The sequence below is a fragment of the Diospyros lotus genome, chromosome 8 (genome assembly GCF_014633365.1).
Source record: "Diospyros lotus cultivar Yz01 chromosome 8, ASM1463336v1, whole genome shotgun sequence".
Classification (NCBI taxonomy): domain Eukaryota; kingdom Viridiplantae; phylum Streptophyta; class Magnoliopsida; order Ericales; family Ebenaceae; genus Diospyros; species Diospyros lotus.
In genome coordinates, this window is record NC_068345.1 from 7,425,129 (window position 1) to 7,450,146 (window position 25,018).

General features: G+C 35.7%; 2 protein-coding genes across 3 annotated transcripts; both read right to left on the minus strand.

Moving 5' to 3' along the window:
• Window positions 1-895: 895 nt before the first annotated feature.
• Window positions 896-6,617, minus strand: LOC127808488 (uncharacterized). Its single transcript, XM_052347052.1, has 6 exons — window positions 6,299-6,617; window positions 4,964-5,078; window positions 4,620-4,831; window positions 4,511-4,538; window positions 2,150-2,258; window positions 896-1,151 (listed from the first exon to the last, which is right to left on the minus strand). Exons 1-6 carry the CDS (start codon window positions 6,563-6,565, stop codon window positions 1,070-1,072), a joined length of 813 nt encoding a protein of 270 aa, XP_052203012.1. The 5' UTR covers window positions 6,566-6,617; the 3' UTR covers window positions 896-1,069.
• A 10,320-nt stretch (window positions 6,618-16,937) lies between these two features.
• LOC127807319 (WAT1-related protein At4g08290-like) lies at window positions 16,938-20,750 on the minus strand. 2 transcript variants are annotated; one of them, XM_052345036.1, is made up of 7 exons: window positions 20,352-20,726; window positions 19,044-19,106; window positions 18,750-18,866; window positions 18,139-18,379; window positions 17,690-17,851; window positions 17,386-17,537; window positions 16,938-17,243 (listed from the first exon to the last, which is right to left on the minus strand). In XM_052345036.1, exons 1-7 carry the CDS (start codon window positions 20,537-20,539, stop codon window positions 17,060-17,062), a joined length of 1,107 nt encoding a protein of 368 aa, XP_052200996.1. In that variant the 5' UTR covers window positions 20,540-20,726; the 3' UTR covers window positions 16,938-17,059. The 2 variants fall into 2 exon arrangements, with proteins under 2 accessions (XP_052200996.1, XP_052200997.1); XM_052345037.1 differs by having other exon boundaries at window positions 17,131-17,278; window positions 20,352-20,750.
• Window positions 20,751-25,018: the final 4,268 nt, after the last annotated feature.

A 25,018-nucleotide genomic window follows, 5' to 3' on the forward strand; every position in this document is an offset into this window, starting at 1 on the left:
TGTTAGGGGTGAATATTTGGTCAGTTTAGTTATTAAATTGATTGAATTGTTTAAATTGAATAGATTGAATTAAAAAAAAAATCAAACTGAATCGATTGAATTATTCCAAACTAAAATATAATTTGATTCGGTTGGGAAATTGAACAAATTTTAACTAGCATAATTAAAAATTAAAATTATAAGAATTACAAATTCGCCTCATATTAGATGAGATGACTCCTCTATCTGAGTTCATCGGTGTTGAGTTGCAGGGGGTATGGGTTGGCGGCACTGAGTCGCAAAGGAGAGGGATGAAGAATGGTCGATGATGGCGACAAAATCCAGACCAAAGAGACAAAGAAGATGATGGTCTATGAGTTGTTTGGGGGTGGGTGGGTCGACAACAAAGAGTTGTGGGACGAAAAAGACGAAGAACAAAGAAGACGTTAGTGACTTGGTGTGACGGCAAACAGCATGTCGGTGTTGCAAATGTTTGCCATCCAGACCGGATTCCCGAGGGCGAAGGCAGAGAGGGAGGGGGAGGGTCGGAGGGGAGGGCAATGCTTCTCTAAGTTCGTTCTCTTTAATCAAAATTTATTCACATTATTTTTAAAAATTTTGGTCGGTTAAGTTGTTTCAGTTTTTTCTGGTAAGGAAACCAAATCAAACTAAAGTAACTGATTGCTTCTCCCTGATTTGTGTCTCTCACAAAATTTATGGCAATACAGATCAGCAAGAACGTGTCAATATTATATTTGCCATTTCCTTTTCCGAATTTATTTGTTAGTGAAAGCTTCCAGGTCTCTGTTGTGTAATAAATGCATGTTGACACTCGCTACATTTTTCCTAATTAAATAATCAGGGGCCAATGAATTAAGTAAGAAAACATGGTAACGTACCTACGGGAAGCAAGCTGTACCCAGAAGGTGAATCGCGTAAATTAAAAAGGTACTGCAGAATTTCCAATTATTTGTAAATAATGTAATTCACAATTATTTACAAATTAATGCAGAATTTGATTTTTAAGTAAAGCCATGATCTGTTCAGGTTTGGCCGCGTTCGTATTCTTAACGAAGACAGACAGCAATCTTCAGAGCGCTTTCAAAACAACTTTGCTAGTTGTATGAACCCCCATTGCCGCAAATTTAAGTATTGCTCGAGTATTGTACAACCTGCAAAATAAGGCAATTTTAGGATGTGAGCTAAATTTGGTTAGTTCTATAACACTGGGCATCCTCAACTTTTAGAGTTGGGAAAATAGGTCATAATATACTGTAACTCTATTGAGTGGAAAACAATATCATCCATCATCTCTCCTTAATTTTTGTAGTAGACACCACCTACCAAGATTAAGGCAGGCTTGCTATGTTATTGTTGTTGATTGATCCCATTGTGCGCAGCAGGCCATCCCATCACTATACCCTTGTGTGTCCTCTCGCTGAATCGGACCCAGTCCAAAAAACTTTTCTGCATTCTTCTAGTTACTTCATTACCACTATCCTACCATCTCCTACTTCATCTTACTTGCCAACTCAATTTTTTGTTCATCAAATCAAAGACAGTTACGATCCTTTTGACATTTTTGAGTTATTAACAATTCAATCCAGATACGTACAAATTTTTTTTGTTTGGTTTGAGAACTGAGGTAGGAGTAGTGTCAATCGAGGAGAAGATGAGAGAGACTAGACTAAGATGGTTTGGTCATGTGAGAAGAAGACAAAGAGACGCTCATGTGAGGAGAGTTGATGAAATTGAACAATTAGTCAAAAAAAGAGGTAGAGGCAGACTCAAGAAGATTTTGGGAGAGACATTAGAATTTGATATGAAATGTATGGGCCTAAATGAAGATATGACAAAAGACAAAAATACATGGAAGTCTAAAATTCATGTAGCCGACCCCACATAGTGGGATAAAGGCATGTTGTTGTTGTTGAGCACTGAGGTACCCCCCAACCCCCTAACAAAGATTAAAGGATTAAAAACAAGCTTTGGAATCAAAGATGTTAGAAGTAAACAGTTTATACAAAGTGCCACTATATCTGTCAGGTTATGCTACTGGTCATTTAGTCCATTTTTACTTCGGATTTTATTAGAGTTCCTTTATAGGGCCCAAGAGCATGCTAACAGTCGAACGGGAAATTTAAGGTAGAGTTCAAAGATGATTACTCACCCCACAAGAGCAAGTCCCCAGGTGGATAAGGTATAAAACATCTTCCCAGCATGCCAGACATTCAACATCTTTTCCAACTTGTTCATGCGTTTCAATGCTTTATTCAAAGCTGCATGTTAAATAAAAAATCACAATTAGACTGATATGTAATTAAAGCATCAAGATGAGAAAGTGCAAAATTAAAAAAAAAAAATTCAAACATCCATCAGCCAATGGGAAACAGCTTTCCCAACTATGAAAAGCCTAAGACCCCAATTTCAGAAGAGGAAGAGCAACATATAACTCTGGCACAGAAGCTCAATATTATATGTCCAGAAATACAAAGAAAATGGTTTAGTTGCCAAAGATGGTGAGTATACTACTAGCATTATAGTACACTTCCATGTTGAAAAATACCATCTTGAATAAAAATTATATGGAGTTTGGTTCCGGTTTATTTTCTCATATTTATACCCATTTTTATTATTATTATTATTATTATTTTCTGGGGGGTGGGGGAGTATTCTTATATCAGTTAACTACATCTATTTCAAGGGCCTTGTTTTGAACATACAAGACCTAACAAGTACAATGACTGGATATGCACTAGGCCATTGATGAACAATAATTCCCATATTAACTTCTTGAATGATAAATGGGAAAGTTCCTTCATTAGCTATCCTCCCCCCACCTCCAGTCCCCATTCCAAGAAAAAAAACTGTTTTCAAGGTGAGAAAAAAGAAAATAAAGTAAAAACAAGATGAAAAACTAACAAATTTGAAGCTCATAACATAACTTAATTGCAAGAGTGAAGTCTGCGGATAAGAAAAATACTTGATTTGTGATTATATTCTTGAAAAATATACTTGAACAAGAAAAAAAGATGACAATAAAAGATCAATAGGTAGAAGTCATAGAATTAAGGCTTGGTAATTGTCATCCCAAGAAAAGATCAATTTAGATGTCATGGATCAATCATCCAAAAAAATGGATAGATTAATGAGAACACTACCCATATCATAAAGGCGTGATGGTTAAAACAGAAAAACGCATATGATTATTTCACGTGATAGTAAAATTACATTAAATCTAAAAGGAAGTTTTAGAAGATGGCTATAAGATCAGTGTCATTATACAGCATAGAATGTTGGGGCAAAAATGCACCAACCACAAAATATGATTGGAAAATAAATGAGGATATTACAATGGGTGTGTGGCTATACAAGAAAAGATAAAACTAAAATTGAAGTAATTCATAATATGGTCAGAGTGACTTCTATTGAAGATAAGATGCGGAAGATACGATTAAGATGATTTGATCATGTGAGAGGAAGATTACTAAAGGCCTATGCGAGTAGAATGGATTGAATGGAACTAGTGATGTAGAACCTAAAACAAAAACACAAGAGAAATCTTGATCACTCAAATCAATTCTCAACATTCAAATTCAATAAGCAAAGTCTGCTTAACAATATATTTATAAGTGAAACAAAACCTAGCTAGTTAGGAAACAAATCAAAGATTAAATCCCATCCTAACTAGCATCCTAAATCTTGCAAATATAATCTTTCCAAAACTAATTAAGAAATATATAATCTTTCCAAAACTAATTAGGAAAAAAATAAATAAAAATATTTCTAAAACAAAATAACAAAATATATTAATAATATAATCTAAAATATTCCTATCTTGTTCTCGATCAACTAGTCTTTTAAGAAAAGGGGTAGACAAAGATAAACAAAGACTAGCTGAGAAATTCTTAGGTATTATTTAAGTTTTAAGGGCTTTCTAGAAGATATGACTATAGATAAAAATGATTGAAGAACTAAATTCAGGTAGTCAACCCTACCTAGTGGGATTACGGCTTGATATGTTGTTGTTGTCATCCTTTTCAAGTATAAAAAAATTGAAGAAATCACCCTGTGAGGTTATCAACAACTATGGCCTTCTCTATTGCTACCTCACTAAAATTAATCAGAAAATAGAAACTATCTGTTACACAGATGAGTTGTCAGAATAATAGTAATATTGAAGAATTATTACCCACATCATAGCTTAAAATAAAATCTGTTTAAAAAAAAAGAAAAAAGAACAAAAAAATGCAAAACAAAGAATGGGCTCCAGCATTTTGACATCACAATGTCATAAGAGATACAATATAACCATCAACAGAAAGAATTTTCTGAAAATCAACATTGAAAATGCTTTCATATCTAAAAGGGTCAGAACAACATGTGGGAGTAACTATAATTTTGCATTGAAAAATATCACCCAAGTCTATGGGGATTCACAAGAGTGTTCCACTGCAAAAAAACAAAAATCATAAGATCCACACAAACAAAATAATTGAAAAGAAAAGCAAGAAATCAAAAGCTTGCTTACTTTTCTGCAACTCCTCAGGTGTCAAAGTCTGCAAGACCAGAAAACCAAACCAATATTATATGCATGGTGTTTCATCAAGAAGTGAAACAATAGCAAAGTCATCATATACCAGAGCTTTTCGGTCTGAAAGAATGCATATAGCCATAAAATATGCAACTCCATCCACCACTTGTTCCTCGCTAACAACTAAATACTTTTCATCATCAATTCCACTCAATTCCTCAACATCACTTGGAACCATATCATCAGTGACCCAAACCCACCAACTGGGTTCTTCAAGGTCAATATTTATTAGTTCTTCAGCTGACTGTAAATCCATTCCTGAGGAAGAAACCACATCATGTAAATAGAAATGTAAATCGAGCAACGAAAAAGATAATATCAAAAGTTGAATGAATACTATAACTAAACAATTAGCAGGAGGAAGAAAAAAAGAAGAAAACAAAAAAGAACCTGAAGCCTCCTTAAAAGGAAATTTGGAGCCAGTTCCATCAACAGATTCATGGAGCAATTTAAGCTGAGTCAAGAACTTTTCAGAATTGATGGTGGACACAAGCTGATCATACAACTACAAGTGGGAAACAAACACATGTATTAAAAATCTGGACCTGTATCAAATAAAATCCATAACACATCAAACCATCAATTGTAAGAAGATACATAACACAAATGGGCATCCCTGGTGCACAATGCTCCCCCTTTGCAAGGGTTGGGAGGGTCATTTCTGTATCAAGCCTTTACCCTTGTTTCAGAAAAAAATGTTTTTGCCCCAAATAGTAGAAGTCTGTAATGAACCCAAGCACAAGACTATTTAGTGTGGACACAGACTACACAATTCGCTATCTCTATCTTTCCCAACTACATCAACTTTATGTGTCCGCTCAAACTGATTGAGTTATCCAGAAATTTGAAACAGAAACACATTGAAGGTTCATATGCATATGCATTATCATTAAATCTTCCCCTCCACGAGATTATTGAGTATGAACACAGACAACACAATTGGCTCTCTCTATCTTTGCCGACTACACCAATTTCAATGCGTTTGCCCAAACTGATTGAATTGTCCAGCAGTTTGAAACAGAAATACATTGAAGGTTCTGTCAACACCTTGGAGCTGACAAGGGGCTGTTACAGAATTCTGTTGAGAGAATTCTGAGATAATCCGGAAAGAGAAAGAGAGAGAGAATCAGAATCTTTACTAATCATGCCTTGGGGCCTAGGAATTGTATTCTATGTATTCTGCAAGCAGTACAGGACTATTTATAGACAGAAGTATGCAAGTGATAAGCCTATAGGAGATAAAAGATAAATACCATACAAAGGATAAATACAATCTAAAGGGATGAATACAATCAGGAAGAGAATGACAATCCTGATCTGTCCTGAACAGATGAGCTTGCTCTCAATTTTGTATAATTATGTTAACCTCTTCTAGCAGTTTTGGCAATGAGTCTACTGACATAGAGTTGCATGAAGAAGCTAACTTTACCTGCACCAAGTTATCCATTAAGCAGAACGAAATTCCAGTAGACACTTGAAGTGCGCGTGTTTTTTGTTTCCGTAGTATTAATATCTGATGAATTTTAATGTTCCAATAACAAATTTCCACAAAACAAGTAAAATTAAAATATTTAAACCAGTAAAAACCTAGCCTTGCCCTAGAATCTAAAAATATTGGGACTCGTGGTATCTGTTAGAAATAAAAACAACAAAATAGACAAAGATCAACACATAGCATGGAAGAAAAACTCAACAATTGGAACGGACGGAGGCGAAATTGCGTACATCGGCTGGGCAATCCGGAGATAAACACGGCGATTCTGAGAGATCCTGAAGGAGCTCGATGTTCTGTTGGAGCAAGTTCCTCAGGCGGCGATTCTCGGATCTTAGAGACTCCAATTCCTCCTCGTCCTCCTCCAACGGCGCATGATCCCAATCGTCGGAAGCCTTGTGCACGTAGCGGAGTCGGCGGCGATATTCTGCGGCGGTCCAGGCTAAGTCCGCCGCCTCCAACACCGTCTTCGCCACCTCCAGCGGAACGTGACCGACCATCGTTCTATCTCTCGAAAATTTCCTCTCGTCCCTTCTTCTATATTAAAAGCCCCCGCTTGCTTGCTCGCGTAGCGCTCATTCGGTTTGTCTGTTTGCCTTTGTCTTCTTCTTCTTCGTCTTTTTTTTTTTCTGTATTCTCTTTTAAGATAATCGATGAAGGAAAATTTTATTTTAAATTTAACAATTTTTAATAATATCAATTGTCAAGTATTTATATTTTTTATTTAAAAAGAGACTTTATTTTATAAATGAACCAATCCACAAAATTGTGACTACTAAAACAAACATCAATATTATATACAAAAATATTATCTTATTTGCGTCAAATAACATAATATTTGTCCAACACAGATAAATTGAGAGGGGGTAAAACTCACACACCCAACTCCTTGCAAGCCTACATCAAACAATTCGATGCAAGCAACATAATAAGCCTATACAATATAATAAGATAAAATAATAAAACGATAAAGTACAATACTTGATAAGATCATCACAAATAAGTTTATAAGACAAAAGAAATTAGAGTTCTCAAGGTATAGGTCGGATGATAAAAGAGCGAGCGATATGTCGGTGTAGTTTGGTAAATCGTGAGTTCGATTTTCCTACGCATGTGCAAAGCATAATTTACGATTTATCTCTTCTTACGCAATCGAAGACACGAATACAGAGAATCATGCAAAGACGATTATCCCAAAACAAAGAAACTGAAAATATTTATAATTTTATACTCTAATCAACAACCTCGTTAGCTAAGTATACAACTGTCTAAAAACTAGGACCATAACCTCATGAAAATAGACTATTATATATAGTTTTAAATTCTTATAAGAGGATTGAGAAAAGACCAGTTCAGATAATTTTATTCTATGCGCGAGATCATAGCTACAAAAGTAATTAAATGACTAAATAAGCTTTGGGTCATAACAAAAGTACTTCCATGGAGAACTACAAAAATCAATCCTATTGGATCAAAAAAACCCTCAAGCACTTATCTCACCAAAGAAGTTGCTATACAACAAATATTAGGTTGGGATTTAGAAGATGCAAATCCCACGTGCTTACAGGAAATGTTACTTACACAATTTGGGTGGCAATCTCGATCACACCTAAATTTATTGTGATATTTTAACACTAAAATATCGTGATAAATTCAACTCAAAATTTTAGATACATATCCAAAATTTTGTTTCTTCCTCTCTCTCTATCTCTCTTGTTCTCATTGACATCTACTATGCTCATTTTGGTCACTGTTCGTTGCCATTGCACCCATCGTCGTTCACCTCTGTCATTATTGAAGCTATCGCCATCAACGCTTTTGGTTGTCGTTTGCCTCTGTTGCAGCCTTTATTGTCATTCGCCTTCATTGTTCTAGTTACCGTCTATGCTTCCATCTCTCTTTCTCTTTCGCTGCCATTGCAGTCGCTGTTATTTGTCACTAGCACATCTGCATTCTCAGAAGCTGCCACCATCAACACCTCTAGTCACCATTCGTCTCTATTGCAACCTTTATTGCCATTCACCTTTGTCGTTCCAGCTGTTGCTGATGCCTTCGCCTTTTTCTCTGAAATGACGGAGGCAAACGATGACCAAAAGCGTTGAAGGCAGCAGCTTCAACGGTGGCGGAAGTGACTGTGTTGGTGGTGAAAAACTACGACTGCAACGATGGTAAGAACGAGAAGAGAGAAAAAGAGAGAGTATGAGGAGAAAACACAAGGAAGTTAGGTAACAAATTGGGGGTATTCAATTTGAGGGTAGATTTGTAATTGAAACAAAGGGTAAATTTGTAATTAGAACATAGTTGTCACAAGGCTGTCACCCAAATTGTGCAAGTAACATTTTGTGATGCCTCTTTCTCGAGGTTCAAAAGAAATTTGGATGAGGTTATAAATAAATTGACATACATATCTTTTCGCTTAAATATATATATATATATATACATACAAGTATTATTTTTTGGTCAAAGATAATTAATAACAAGTCCAATCAGACACCCAATAGCCCTTATTGGATATAACTAGATTCGCTATTAAATACTCCAAAATGGCATTTATCACCCATAAAATTTGGTAAAATGATTCGTAAATAAAAGTCTTCTCATGGCTCCTTGATCGCATCTGGGTGATGCTTCCACTAACACTGTATTTTCTTTACTCAGGCCCGAACTATTTGTATGGATAGCTAGAAGGATAAGTTCTAAAATTTAGCAAAGACAATATATATAAAAATGCTAATCATAGTTCATAACAAGCAAGAAAAAAAAAAATAAAGTAATTTATACATACACGCTTGTCCACCTTATCCATCCTGAACTCTTGGTAGTCCTCATATAATTTCCCATGGCCCTTAACACGAGCTCTGTTTTGTTTCTAAAATTTATAGGGTCATGTCTAGACACTTTCTTGTTATCATATGCTAGTTATGATTACAAAATTTGTATATAAAATATATATCAACCCTTATTAATTGCTTTGATAAATCTCTTTAACTAGATTCTTTTAAGTGTTGAAAATACCATCACCACGTGTTAAAATTCTTCTAACAAAATTCAACATAATAACTGAAGAGAACTATTTTAACTAAATATTATTAAATTACTTTTAAATATAATATTAGACCTCATATCTTATAATTACAATAATTTTACTTGCTCCACTACCAATTCTCAATCGTTCCTTTAATTTTCACCTGTGAACTAAACTTTGACTGAAGTGCTCTATTTATAGAGCCCTTCCTCCTCCTTAATTCCAACATTTTAATTGATATTTTTACTTCTATTATTCTCTCTTTCTCCTTCTTCTCACGTGCTGTTAATTGTCAAATCAATATGCTACGTACCTCTGCTTGGCAGGATAAGTTGTCAGCCAAATTTCAACTTCATAACTAGATGCATTCTTTCATCATTTATCCATCTCATCACAATAAAAATCTCATTTAATGGGCTGTATTTTGCATTTATTATTTTTTTATTCACGTGACTTTCTTTTGCTTGTGGCCATAATTATTTGCAATTGGAGCATACCAAAAATTAAACAAAGCGCAGCAGCTTCGGCGTGGCCAGTAGCAACGTGTTAGGATCTCAAGTCGCAAAAATCACCCTTCTGGTAACCAGGGCATCCATCACAACGTCCAAGGCCCCCTGGTGGTTGAAAAAATTTCCAGCAAAAATCCCCTAGCAACCGTGCCCGTTGCCTGGTTCCCTCGCGCACGGACCGTCTGCGCTACCTGCTTCTTCAACCATTATGTGCGCAATTTTAATTTTAAAGAAACTACATCACAGTTTTCGAGAATTACATTTAAACACCACAACTTCTAAAAATTACCACACACCCCATTTATCAATAACTCTTATATCCCAAATTTCCAACAATAACTTGCCTATTTCCTTTAAAACTAATAAATTAATATTTCCCCTTTAATACACAAATATTCAATAATTACCCCAAATACAATAATTATTTCTTTCACTAAATTATTCAAATTCACACAATTCCAATAGATCACAAATCACAAAAATTAATAATTATTATTTACTCTCAAATTATCGGAATGCTACACATTTTACCTTACTTGAATGCTTTCCCCACCAAGTATTCAGATTTTAAGCACATATAAGTTGTTTATTGAATTATGATACTTGTTGCACTAAATATTTTCTCTGTATTTATTGTTTGTATAGAAACTTTTGTTTGTATAAACTTTTGTGATTTTCATGTATTACCAATTTAACATTGGATAAATTACGCCCACGACACGAACATGGATGGATGAAGAGGGAGGGTTGATTTCTCGTGCAAGATAAACTCATGTGATTGAGTAGTAGGTGTTGTTTTTTGTTCCCTAATAAGACCCAAGGCAATGACGATTTTTCGGGTAGGTCTTTATAGGCTTCGGCCCGGGATTGAAGGACCCAAGACCGTTTCCATACTCTTTAGGCAGCCCATTTTAGAAGTCGGGCCACAAGCCTACTCCCCATTTTAGAGGAGAAATGAGCCTCAGCCCATTTGCTCAAATGGGGGTGAAGCCCACTCAAGCTTAAGCCCATATCTTCGTTGGCCCACATATAAAAGAGACTTTTGTCTCTTCTGTTGGCGTCTCTATCCCTTTTTCGGTCGAGCCTTAGTTTATCCCTCTCTTTCTCTCGTGTTTCCTATCTTGGCCGATTGCTTCATCGCTTCATTCCTTGATCATCCGATAGCGATGAAGGCACTCTTGTCTTCTGTGGATGCTGTTTCCTTTGGTGGATTCAGCCACATTTCCTTTTGTGAGGAAGATGGTCCATTCGATGTCGCTGAGAGCACCCTATTTATTCAGATCTGGATTCTACTTTTTGGGTAAGTGAAAATCCTCGTCTTGAGCCTTGATCTTGCTGTCTTTGTGACCGATCTACCTACTGTGTGTGTGGCTGTGATCGTTTGAGCGAGAGAGGGTTTACTTTGCTGGTTTGGACGAGAGGTGTTGGGGCTTTTCGGGGCTTACGGTTTGATAGTTTCGTTTGTGGCTTGTGGTTCCTATTCGTTGGTGTTACCAAGAGTGGTAACTGGTCTTTCAGATCTGAGCCTTGAACGATTAAAACAAGGAGTTTGTATTTGCTTACTTTACTTTCTTGTTGTTAATCTATATTTTGATTCGTTTATTGCACTAACCCTTATCTGTTTTGAAGAGATTATTCCGCAACAAATGGTATCAGAGCCTTGTGTGGCTCCTGGGTAGTGCCTTGTTGGAATCAGATCCGAGAAGCCCTAACGTTTTCAGATCTGGTCTCACGGTAAGTCCGTTTCATATCAGATCTGATCTCGGTTCGATTGACCCTTGCAGGTTGTGAGTTGGGTTGCGAGGACCCTAGATCCGGGTATAGCAAGTAGCGGGGATTCTCTCCGAGCAGCACGTGGCTGCTCACTCGCTTGCCGACCAGCGGCGCATGAGCGTGTAGGCGGCAGCGCGTGGAGGCCGGGGTGCCCCTCGTCTGTTCCAGATCTGTGCCTGCATCTTTTACAGGTCTCAGCCTTGAGATCTGTACTGGTAACTATTCTGTTTTCCCTTTCTAGCAATTAGCAGGTCATCGTGTGGGGGTGACCATTAGGTTTGGGGGTTATCCTGTGGTGATAACCATTGCTTGCTGCTAGACTTAGGGTTATCTATGATTTTTCTTACGCTAGCATAAATTGTTTTGGAATGGTTAAGTCTTGCTTAGAAAATCAGTGTTATTGTGCTTTGTGTGAAATCTGCCCTAATTATTTCTATCCGTTAGGTTGAAATTAAAACCCTAAAATTATTCTATTTGTGTGTGTTAAGCATATTCTGTTGTGTGAACATGTCTGCACATCATTTTGAATTGGGGGTTTTCAATGGAAATGGGGATTTCTCAATTTGGCAACAAAAAATGAGGGGAATTTTGGTACAACAGAAAGTTTCTAAAGCCTTAGATGGCAAATACCCTGAATTATATACTGTTGAACAAAAAAACTGAGGTTGATGAATTAGCTTATACTTCTATCATTTTACATCTTTCTGATTCTGTTCTAAGAAAGGTAGGAAAACTTGATTCTACAAAAGAGTTATGGGAAAAATTGGAAAAACTCTATGTGAAAAAATCCACACCCAACAAACTTTTATTGCTTGAAAGCTTCTTTAGTTTTAAGATAGACTCCTCTAGGGATCTTGATGACAATTTAGATATATTCAATAAGTTGGTGCAAGATATAACTAATTGTGGTGAAAAGGTAACTGAAGAATACAAAGCCATAATTCTTTTAAATGCAATTCCAGATGCATATAAGGAAGTTAAAAATGCCATTAAGTATGGTAGAGACACCTTGACACCTGAAATAGTCATAGATTCCCTTAGGAGCAAAGATATGGAGTTAAAAAGTGAGAAAAGACATGGAGATGTCCATTTGATGAGAGGTAGGTCTCAATCTAGAGGACATGAGGGAGGTGGTAAAAAGAAAGGTAGAAGTAGGTCTAAGTCTAAGACCAAAGGAAAGGGGAAGGGTAAGTGTTTTGGTTGTGGGAAAACAGGACATTATATTAAAGACTGTTATGCTGAGAAAAATAAGCAAAAAGAAAAACTAAAGGATCAAGAAGAAGCAAATGCAATAACCTCTTTCGACCCTAGTGAAGTTTACATGCTTATAGATTCTAACATTGTTGAAATTAATGCTACACTTAGGGCACATGGGCAAGAATGGATTCTTGACTCAGGTGCATCATTCCATGTCACATCCCAAAGACATTGGTTTGAAAATATGTGTGAATCCGTAGGTGGTCATGCCATAGTTTGCAGCAATATAGCCTATAAGGTTGTAGGGATTGGAGACATCACTCTTAAGTTAGAATCAGGATATGTCCTAAAATTGAGAGATGTTAGATTCATTCCTGAAATGGCTAGAAACTTAATTTCAGTGGGAGAATTAGAAAAGAGTGGATTTATAGGAAAAATAGAAAATGAATTGATTTAAATGTTTAAAGGGGCAATGATGGTGTGCAAGGGAGTTAGAAGAAATGGGATATATGCCTTAACTGCCGAGGTAATGAGTAGCTCAGGCTCTCACATTGATTCAATTAATTCTGATGTCACTCAAAAATGGCACAACAGGTTAGCTCATGTTAGTATTAAAGGTCTTAAGTTCCTAAATGATAAGAGAGTCTTTGGCAAGGACTGTGTGTCCGATATCCCATTTTGTGACCATTGTGTGTTAGGCAAACATCATAGATTATCTTTTTCTTCAAATGTGCATAGAGCCTCAAGGGTTTTAGAGTATATCCATTCAGATCTATGGGGACCAGCATCAAATCCTACATTTGGTGGGAATAGATATTTTTTGTCTATTATAGATAATTTTTCTAGGAGAGTGTGGGTTTTTCTCTTCAAAGACAAAACAGAAACCTTTAAAAGTTTCAAAACTTGGAAAACTCAAATAGAAAATCAAATAGGCAAGATAATAAAGTATCTAAGGACTGATAATGGTCTAGAGTTTTGCAACAAGGATTTTGATGACTTGTGTAAAGAATATGGTGTAACAAGGCATAGAACTGTCCCTCACACCCCACAGCAAAATGGGGTGGCTGAAAGAATGAATAGAACCCTCCTAGATAAGGTTAGGTGTATGATGATTAGTTTTAATATACCTAAATCCTTTTGGGGAGAAGCAGTGATGACTGCTTGTTACTTGGTTAACTTAACCCCATCAGCCACATTAAATGGTGACACTCCTTATGAGAAATGGCATGAAAAATGTGCAGATTATTCCACCCTTAGAACCTTCGGTTGTGCTGCTTATTCTCGTCAGAGTGAAGGCAAATTGGAATCTAGATCAAGAAAATGTGTTTTCTTAGGGTATCCTGAATGAGTAAAGGGCTATAGGCTTTGGGATAGAAGTCAAAATGGAGTAAAAATAATTGTAAGTAGAAATGTCACATTTAATGAAGCTGAAATGCCTTGTTTACAATCAAACAATAACAAACAACAAGACAGTGAGGGTGAGGATTCCCTAGAAGAGTCTAGGAATACCAGCACCAATATTCCCACCACTTCAAGTGAGGTGGAGATACAAATACAAAACCAGATTGAAGAAAATGAGGAAAATGAGATAGTAGAAGAACAGTCTCCTATAGAACAGCCACCGCTATCAAACTATCAATTAGCCCGAGATAGGGAGAGGAGATCTCATAGGATTCCTCAAAGGCTAGAATCTGATTTTGATTTAGCTTTTGCTAGTTATCAAGATCTAGCCTATAAAGAGCCAAAAACATATGAAGAAGCCATTAGAAGTGAGTATTCCAAAAATTGGAAAGAAGCAATGGGAGAGGAGATGAGTTCTTTAAATAAAAACCATACATGAGAATTAGTACCTAGACCTAAAGATAAGTCAATTGTGGGCTGTAAGTGGATCTTTAAGGTTAAAGAAAGTACAAGTGAAAAAGAACCCATAAGATTTAAGGCTAGCTTAGTAGCTAAATGTTTCACACAAAAGGAAGGAGTAGATTATAATGAGATTTTTTCACCAGTTGTTAAGTATACCACCATTCGTGTCATGCTTGCTTTTGTTGCATATTTTGACTGGAAACTTGAACAACTTGATGTTAAAACTGTCTTTTTGCATGGTGACTTAGATGAAAAAATCTATATGTTTCAACTTAAAGGTTTTGAAGATAAGAAAAAACCAGATTTTGTGTGTTTCCTGAAAAAATCTTTATATGGCTTAAAGCAATCTCCTAGGCAATGGTATAAATGTTTTGATTCATTTGTTAAATCAATTGGTTTTAAAAGGAGTGATTTTGATCATTGCCTATATTTTCAGAATAAAAATAAAGATGATTGTGTATTTCTTTTACTTTATGTTGATGACATGCTTCTTATTGGCCCTGATATTAAAAGGATCAATAACATAAAATCTGCTTTAGGTGGAGAATTTGACATGAAAGACCTAGGTATGGCTAAAAGAATCCTAGGTATGGAAATTATAAGAGATAGGTCAAATTCCATGTTATTCTTGCATCAAACTTCATATGTGTTAAAAATTCTAAAAAGATTTAGCATGCATGAAAGCAAATCAGTTTCTTTACCTTTAGGAGCCCATTTCATACTGTCAAAAGAAAAATCTCCAGCTAACAAAGAAGAAGAGGAGTACATGAGTAAAGTCCCTTATTCAAATGCAATAGGATCGGTTATGTATCTCATGGTGTGTACTAGACTAGACCTAGCCCATGCAGTTAGCACATTAAGTAGATTTATGACAAACCCAGGTCCTGTCCATTGGGAAGCATTGAAATGGTTGCTTAGGTATTTGAGGGGTACTTCCAATGTAGGATTAGTGTATAAACATCATTCAGATAAAATGAGCTTAATGGGGTTTACAGATTCAGATTATGCAGGTGATAGAGACAATAGAAAATCAACATTATCCTATGTGTTTACGTTATGTAATTCATGTATTAGTTGGAAGTCTCAACTCCAACACATTGTTGCTTTGTCCACTATTGAATCTGAATATATAGCTGCTACATAAGCAATTAAAGAAGCATTATGGCTTAAAGGTTTGCTTAGTGAACAGTGTGTTCTAACAGAAAATGTTATTGTCTTTTCTGATAGCCAATCAGCCATACACTTGTGTAAAAACCCTGTTTTTCACGAACGCACTAAACACATTGATGTAAGATTGCATTTTATTCATGATATTATATCTTAAGATATTATTAAACTTGAAAAAGTGCATTCAGATTTTAACCCCTCTGATATGGGAACAAAGGTGCTTACTGTTGAAAAATTCAAAAGGTGCCTAGAACTCCTAAGCATTGGTAAAGTTACGTGAGAATTGGTAAGGTCATCTTTTACCTACTGATTATGCTTTCTGCTGCATGTTATTTTGCTGTTTGTATTTGCTGGTCTTATTAGGAAATAAGGTGGAGATTTGTTGTTTTTTGTTCCCTAATAAGACCCAAGGCAATGACGATTTTTCAGGTAGGTCTTCATAGGCTTCGGCCCGGGATTGAAGGACCCAAGACCGTTTCCATACTCTTTAGGCAGCCCATTTTAGAAGTCGGGCCACAAGCCCACTCCCCATTTTAGAGGAGAAATGGGCCTCAGCCCATTTGCTCAAATGGGGGTGAAGCCCACTCAAGCTTAAGCCCATATCTTTGTTGGCCCACATATAAAAGAGACTTTTGTCTCTTCTGTTGGCGTCTCTATCCCTTTTTCGGCCGAGCACTAGTTTATCCCTCTCTCTCTCTCTCTCGTGTTTCCTATCTTGGCCGATTGCTCCATCGCTTCACTCCTTGATCATCCGATAGCGATGAAGGCACTCTTGCCTTCTGTGGATGCTGTTTCCTTTGGTGGATTTAGCTGCCTTTTCTTTTGTGAGGAAGGTGGTCCCTTCGATGTCGCTGAGAGCACCCTATTTATTCAGATTTGGGTTCTACCTTTCGGGTAAGTGAAAATCCTCGTCTTGAGCCTTGATCTTGCTGTCTTTGTGACCGATCTACCTACTGTGTGTGTGGCTATGATTGTTTGAGCAAGAGAGGTGCCTTGATCTTGCTGTCTTTGTGACCGATCTACCTACTGTGTGTGTGGCTATGATTGTTTGAGCAAGAGAGGGTATACTTTGCTGGTTTGGCCGAGAGGTGTTGGGGCTTTTCTGGGCTTACGGTTTGATAGTTTCGTTTGTGGCTTGTGGTTCCTATTTGTTGGTGTTACCAAGAGTGGTAACTGGTTTTTCAGATCTGAACCTTGAACGATTAAAACAGGGAGTTTGTATTTGCTTACTTTACTTTCTTGTTGTTAATCTATATTTTGATTCGTTTATTGCACTAACCCTTATTTGTTTTGAAGAGATTATTCCGCAACAGTAGGCTATCAGCTAATGTCCATATATGCTCTACCATGCAAATTGTTGAAATTTGATTATGACGATCACTGATCATTAACATTAGTACAGTGACCAAACTTAAGCCTTGATCAGAGCTTTCAGACCAATGGAGACATGGCAAGAAAAATCAATTGACAACTTGCATAGCAGAGGCAGCAGGCTTGTCAACAATATTATTATTGTTGCCAGTAACTGGCAGCTCCCCGGCTCCTTCATCTGGCAATGTCATGGGACCAAGATGCCGATGATCCTTGCTCTTTCCCCAAACCACAGCATAAAGCCCAACAGCTATGATGATGGCTCCGATTATGCTGATCAAATTCAATAACAACAAGACCGCATTGCCCTTATTATGTATTATTATTCATAAAGAAATTGACACATGGTTAGCTAGGCAGTGAAGTTATACTGGAAGAGTAGTCAAGAATAGAGCAATTAAATATTGTAATGTACCTTCCAAGGTGGAGTTTTTCAGCTAGAATGAAGGAGCTCAGAACAGCCACAATGATCATGCAAAGAGGGTTAAAGGCTGTGACAAAGACTGGACCTCTTGTCTTCATCACCAGGCCTTGCACATAGTATGTGATTCCTGACCCAATTATCCCCTGCATGAATCATCATTAAAATCAAAACCCATGTTATATATTGTTCTTCTTCAGTTTTGCCTCTTCAGATCAATCAACTCCACACTCTATATGTTGAAGCTAATTCACAAGGTTTGATGAAGTTTAAATTCTAGCAACTGTTTGGTACAAACCGAATAAAGAGGAGCAAGAAGCCGAGAGTCCCAGCCAAGGGACCAAACACCAGGGTGATTGTGCTCAGCTACAAGGGTTACAGCTGCACTCAGAATTGTGCCCATTAGGCATATCCAGAGGGCCAAGGAAAGCTCTGCTGGGTACTTCGTCACCGTTATTGACTGCAAACGCCAAGTTCACATCAGTTGAGGCTTGTGTTTCATGGCATGTTAAACATAAGAATTAGTGGCATATGTTTTCTTTCCCCTAGATGAAATGGATAAGTCTGGAAGTCGAGGGACGCCTGCGTGCAGAAGGAATAGGCCTAAACCCCTGGCCCCACCCATTTGGGTTAGGCTTGGCGGGGCCAACTGCATTTTCAGCTTACTTTCTCCCGCTGCACCCTGCCGTCCAAGGCGTGTCGTTTAGTAGCGTATGCAGTATGCTTGTGGTTATTGGAGAAACTTACTTGGACAATGAAGAAACAAGACCAGGCTGAACAGCCAACAAGGAGACATATAGTCCCAGTGAGCCAGTGTTTTTCGTTGGAAACATGATCATCATGCAGAAAGTGGCTGGATTTCGGGGTCCAGAATAGATCAATGATGGGGCCTTTGTATACTGTCATCACAAGAGCTCCTGAAAATGTCACTAGGGTTCCTATCACTTTTGCTTGGCTGCGTACTTCTCTTATCTTTACATGCTCTAATCTGAAAACAAATCATCACTTATATAAATAGCTCAACAGACATGTTTACAAATAAGAATCATGATCAATATTTTTCTCTCCAATGGGAATATAGTTATAACCACCCCTTGCTTAATTAATGGGATTAAGGCTTTTTATTGTTATTATTATGTAGCCGACCTCAGTTAATCTGTTCCTAGTTAATACTTAAGGTTTTACATTTGGCAAATGTTTGGTAAAGCACCATTTAGTGTATGTTTGTCAATTCTTCTCTTCCAGTGCTGAATCCGCACCTTCTGGTAATATTAATATGTACCGTAAATCGTATCACTATTTTTCTGATGAAGTTTATATGTTGAAAATTTATAGTGAAAACATATTTTGGTTCTTACCGGAGAAGAATTGCAATGGCGAAGGTGACAGCCGGAACAGCATTCATAATGGCAGACGCGAACGATGCTGAAGTCAGTTTCATTCCCAAGTAGGTCAAGTTTTGATCAAGAATTGGCCTAAGAATCATGTGCAAAAGTATATATCAGCACTGTTCTGTTCATGTCCCTTGGAAAGTAATCAATTTTACTCTGCTAATTAAGTTAATTTATTGGAGCACTCGTCAACTTAATTAACTATCAGATTTCAACTTGGTTAATTTTTATAACTGATATGAAGGTTATATGGAGCCTTACTCTAGAACAGCCAGGACCAAGATCTTCATGAAGATTGATATTGTCATCTTCGGCCTTATTTTCCTGTGAAAGGAAGAAATTAAGAAGGAAACAGCAGAAAGAGAAGATGATCAGATTTCATATATGCATGGCCAACATGAAAGACACTGCACGTATAGTACAAGCGGAGCTGGCTCAACTAATTTAAGAGTCTTGGGGGAAAAAAAATGTTAGAGAATTTCTCAAGAGTATTAATTTTTTTTGTAAAAAAATAAATATTACACTTTTTATAATTTTTTATCATTTCATTAAATTAAAAAAAAATAAAGTTCAATCAACTATAAAATATGTGATAATCTTAACCTATTACAATAAACAAAGAAAAAAACAAAAATAATTTTTTCTTAAAACTCTAAAAAAATCAATGTAAGTTGAGTAAAAAATTATATATTCATAATTCTCCTATAATAGGAAACAAAACAAAGTGTTAAACTGATAGCATTAAAAAGATAAAATTAACAAATAATAAGTAAATTTTCATTTCACAAACATATATTGAACTATGTTTAGTTTTATGTAAAATCAAATTTTCTTATTTTTTGAGATGTAAAATTGTTAATTAAATCTCCATAATCAAGTTTATTTAATAAATGATATTCAATAGAAAATAATTATTTACCAACTTTAAACTAGAAACATGCAATGATCCAACCTGAAGAACACGGATATTGTGAACTAAAGAAAGAGAAATGAGAAAAATTAAGAAAAGAAAAGTAAGTTTAATAGGAACAGATAATGGTAAAAAAATTGAGAAGAGGATGGATAAGATAAAAGGTTAGATTGTATTTTTGTATTTAATTTTTTTTGATAAAATATTTATTATTAAAACACAAAATATATATATAAATTACACATTTTTGAAATTTTGGGCCTTCCTAATTTGGGGGCTTTAGCGGCTGCCTACGTCACTTCGCTATTGAGCCGGTTTTGAGTAGAAGTTATTATTAGACGTGTTGTCATCATAATCTCCTATTGAAGGCTTTTTATGCTTTGTTCCAAAACAAAATTCGAAGAAAAACAAGTGATCTAATCATGTTTCTATTCGATGTATAGTTCAAAACATGAACTTCAAAGATAATGAATACTGTTCCTGTTTTCAGCTCTAGAACATGTGTAGCTATTAGCTGAAAAGCAGGAAACCATTGTCACTCTTTAAGAGTTATGATCAAACCAGTGGAAATATCTAATCTTTGCTGTTTCTTTGGGCCCATGGTTTTGAAATTACTAGACCAATTTGCATAGAAGAAGATGATGAGAATGAAAGACGACCTTTCAAGGAAGAAGGCGAAAGGGGCGATGGTGAGAGCAGCAATGGCATTGCGGTAGACAATAAGGGTGAATCGGCTCATCCCCTGTTTCAGAGTAACTTCACTGATGAGGTACATCCCAGCAGTGCCCCACTGCAAAGCAACCATGAGCAAATATGGCTTGGCCTTTCTGAAAGCTAGCTCCAACATATTGGCAAAGATCTCTCTCTTACTTAATAGTGAGTAGTAGCAATACCAATACACTTAACCCAGCTCTTTGTATTGAGAAACGTATGCAAAGATGGCTGAAATGGATGTGCTTAAATACACAAGAAAAAGGCAATAATGCATGTGTGTGTCTAAAGATAGATAGAATAACATGGAGAGAGAGAGAGAGAGAGAGAGAGAGAGAGAGAGAGAGAGGACTCTTGTTTCATGATGCATGCAGCCTTAGCCATATCCACAGTCTACCAGAGGCGCTATTACATCCATTTTCTGTACAATATTACTTGGCGATTCAAACTTTAATTTGCGTGCCTGACTTTTCTTATAAAGAGAATGCCTTTTTATGTTGGGATTCAACAAATTATACACTTGGGATTGATTGGTTAATTAATTAATCAACGCCACGACACCACCCTCAAAGCCACCCAATATACAATTACAAATATACTCCTAATACATAATACCATCAATATTCAACTTATCTCTCACACTCTCAATATTCATCCTTCTTCCCCGCCACCCGCCTTCATTCTTTCTTTCTCTCTCTCCCTTACCCGTGCGACCACTGTCGACCAAGTCCCTTATACGCAATCTCCAATGGCCCCAATTTACAAGGGGATAAGTTTTTTAGTTTTATCAACAATGATATACATATATACACAGGTGTTAGATTTGATCGAAAGTTTAAATTTATATCTATGAAGATTTGACCATTGAATCTTACTATTTTTTGGGTATGTTGGTCGATGGAGAAAAGAGTGTTGGGTGGTTGCCTTTGATCGTCGGAAACCATCGGCTACGATGGCTGGTGGTGACTGACAGTGCATTTACATGAGTGTTGGATTTAGCTAAAAGTTTAATCTTAGATCTAGAGAGATTTGGTTGTTGGATCTTACTAGTTTTTGAGTATGTTGGTGTCGATGGGGATATGGGTGTTGGGTGGTTGCTTCTGATCATCGAAAACCACCGGTCACAGTGGTCAGTGACGACTGGCAATGCGTTTTTTAAGTTATGGCAAAAAATTTAATTTCAAATCTATGAAAATTCAATTGTTAAATCTAGCCCATTTTTGTGTATGTTAATCCCCTTGACTTGGTGTTTCTAATGGTAGGCTTTGATCGTAAGAGTTTTCGACCGACGGTGGTTGTTGGTGACTGCTAGTGATGACGGTTGTGACTAGTTTGGCTATTTTTCGTGTCCATACATACATACATATATTTATATATTCCTCACCTATGTTATGTTTTTGATGAGGATGATGATGATGATTTGGTTGTTGAAGTAGAAATTAAAAAAATTGATTTGATTATTTATTGTGTTTTATATCAAGATGAGAAAGAGTTTGGGTTTCATTTGCAAGGAATGGTTTGCAAATTAGTGTTTAAATATTATTTTATAATTATTTTAGTTCATGTTGTGAATGTCAATATTTAATGTGATTTTTAATTATGAGTTTGTATTAGAGATGTTGAATGTTAAGTTGAATATTAGATTTGTGATCTTTTGAATATTGTAAAGGTTAAAATGAAATTATTGATTGAAATTTGAATGTTAATAAATTGAATTGGTTTGTATTTGTTTTGTGAATTTTTGAAGTGAAATTATTAAGTTTATTTAAGAATTGAATTGTAAATAGTTTTTGTTAATTTTATTTGAATTTAGATATTTATTAATGTGTATATATATTTTAAATTTATATTAAATAAAATTAAAAAATATTAATTAAATTTATAACATTCAATTTTTAAATCAGCCTTTAAGAGTCTTGTTAGCAATTCGACATACAAAAAATATTAAAAATAGTAATAGTATGAGTAATTATTTAGCTAGATATATTTTAAATATAATTAAAAATTGTGGAAGAGATTTTTAAAAAAACATTTGTTGTAACATGGTTGACATATTTGGGAAGAGATCCAAATTAAGGAACTAGAGGTTGTAATCTTTCACTCATTTCAAATTTTATTTACACATATGAATGGTTGTAATATTTGGTAAAGGGTTGTGCCTCGTTTTAAATTTTATTTACACAGATAAGTGGTTATAACCTTCGGTGAATGGGTGTACCTTTGGTGAAATGTTGTAAGTTGTAACATTTAGTGAATGATTGTAACACATATGAATGGTTGTACCTTTGGTGAAGGGTTGTAATATTATCTATAAATAGATTAATGTATTCTTGGATAAAAACATTTGAGAATTCATATTGTTTCTCTCTCCTTATTCTTCTCCTACCTTTTTACATAAAACTTCATAATTTTCGTACATTCAAAGATCAATTCTTTGTATTCTTTTACTGCAGAATTAAAATACAAAGCTTCTTGCGTTAGTTATTAATTTCATGTGTTCGAGTTTGTTATTGGGAATTGCACATTCGCCAACAAACATTACTTTTGATTCCATTGTATCTTGGAGGCTTGTTTGGATCCCTTGTGTATTGTATATTGGGACAAACAAAGTTTTAAAGGAAAGCCAGTTTTTGTGCCTTGGAATCTTTGGGTTACTGCAACATATTTTCCATTACAATACCAAAATTTTCAACAATCTTAAGATTTTGTTTCTTGAAGTTGTGATGGCTCTACCGGCTTCTTCTCTACGGGACTTTATTGTTTATTTTGTGAGATTGGAGAGATTTGAAGGATCTAATTTTCGACGTTAGCAAAATAAATTACATTTTCTCCTTACCATACTTAATGTGGTATATGTGCTTACAACACTAAGACTGGAGGAAACCGAAGACGAAAGTTTGCCAAATGCAAGGGCAAGGCAAAAATGGGATCAAGATGACTACATTTGCAAAGATCACATTTGCAATGCTATATCGGATGCTCTATTTGACCAATACCATAGCAAGAAGAGTGCAAAGGAGATTTGTGATGCTTTGGAGGCTAAGTACATGTCCGAGGATACCATAAGTAAGAAATTTCTAGCCTTTAAATTTCATCAATATCGTATAGTGGACAATAGAAAGGTAATTGAACAATTTCATGAAATAGTCCACATTTATAACCAATTTCAACAACATGACATGAAAATTGATGAATCATTTGTTGTATCATTCATCATTGATAAACTTCCTCTTAGTTGGAAAGATTATAAAAAGAATCTCAAACATAGAAATGATGATCTTTCCTTGAGGAGTTGGGCCATCATCTTCAAATAAAAGAGAACTTTAGAGTGAATAACTTTGATGAAAGCAATGGCTAATCTTTTAATGTCTGTGTTGTGGAGGACGGAAAAGGTAACAACAAAATGGAGGAGGAAAAACCAAACTCTTCAAAGAACAACAAGAAGAGATAATTTGATTCCAAGGACAAGGACTCAAAGAAGAAAAATAGGTCATGCTACAATTGTGGTAAGATGTGTCACATCAAAAAGGAATGTCGTCTTTTGAAGAAGCAAAAACAAGATAAAAACTCCAACTTCATGGCTATGATAAGTGAGATGTTTGTGGTGGAGAATGAAAAAGAGTGGTGGATCGATTTGGGTGCCACTAGGCATGTACGTAAGAATCGAAGCCTATTCATCACTTATGAATCTATTGAAGATGACAAAACCCTCTACATGAGAAATTCCACCATCGCAGCTGTGCTTGGCAAAGGCAACATCAAATTGGAATTTACTTTTGAGAAGACTCTTACTATCACCGATGTTTACCATGTGATGGAAGTTAGGAATAATCTTGTGTCCTGTGGATTTCTTAATAAGTTTGGTTTCAAACTTGTATTTGAATTAAATAAGTTTGTATTGTCTAAGGGAGGTGTCTTTGTTGGGAAAGGGTTCTATTGTGATGGAATGTTCAAAATCAATACTATGAATAAAACTACAAATTCCGTTTACATTGTTGTTGATTCTTTATTTTTATGGCATTTACGTTTAGGACATGTTAATAATAGAAGGTTACATGATATGAGTATATTCGAATTAATTCCTAATTGAAAATATGACATGGAAGGAAAATGTAACGTATGTGTATAAACTAAGATCACAAAAATGCTATTTCTTAAAATTAAAAGAAGAACCTCTTTTCTTGAACTTGTGCATAGTGATGTATATGATTTATATAGTGCATCTAGTAGATGAGAGAAACTTTATTTTGTGACTTTTATTGATGATTTTTTTAAGTTTTGTTATGTGTATCTTATGCGTACTAAAGATGAAGTATTAGAAAAACTCAAGATATATATGACTAAAGTAGAAAACTTGTGTAATACTAAAATTAAATGTCTTAGAAGTGATAGGGGTGTTGAGTACCATTTCCCTAAGTTTTGTGAAGATGTAGGAATTGTACATGAAACTTCGATTGCTTATACCCTTCAACAAAATGGTGTAGCAGAAAGGAAAAATAGGACTTTAATGAAAATGGTTAATGCTATGCTTAGTAACTCGGGTTTAAGTAAAGAATATTGGGGAGAAGTATTGTTAACGGCTTGTCATATATATTCTTAACTGAGTACCTAGTAA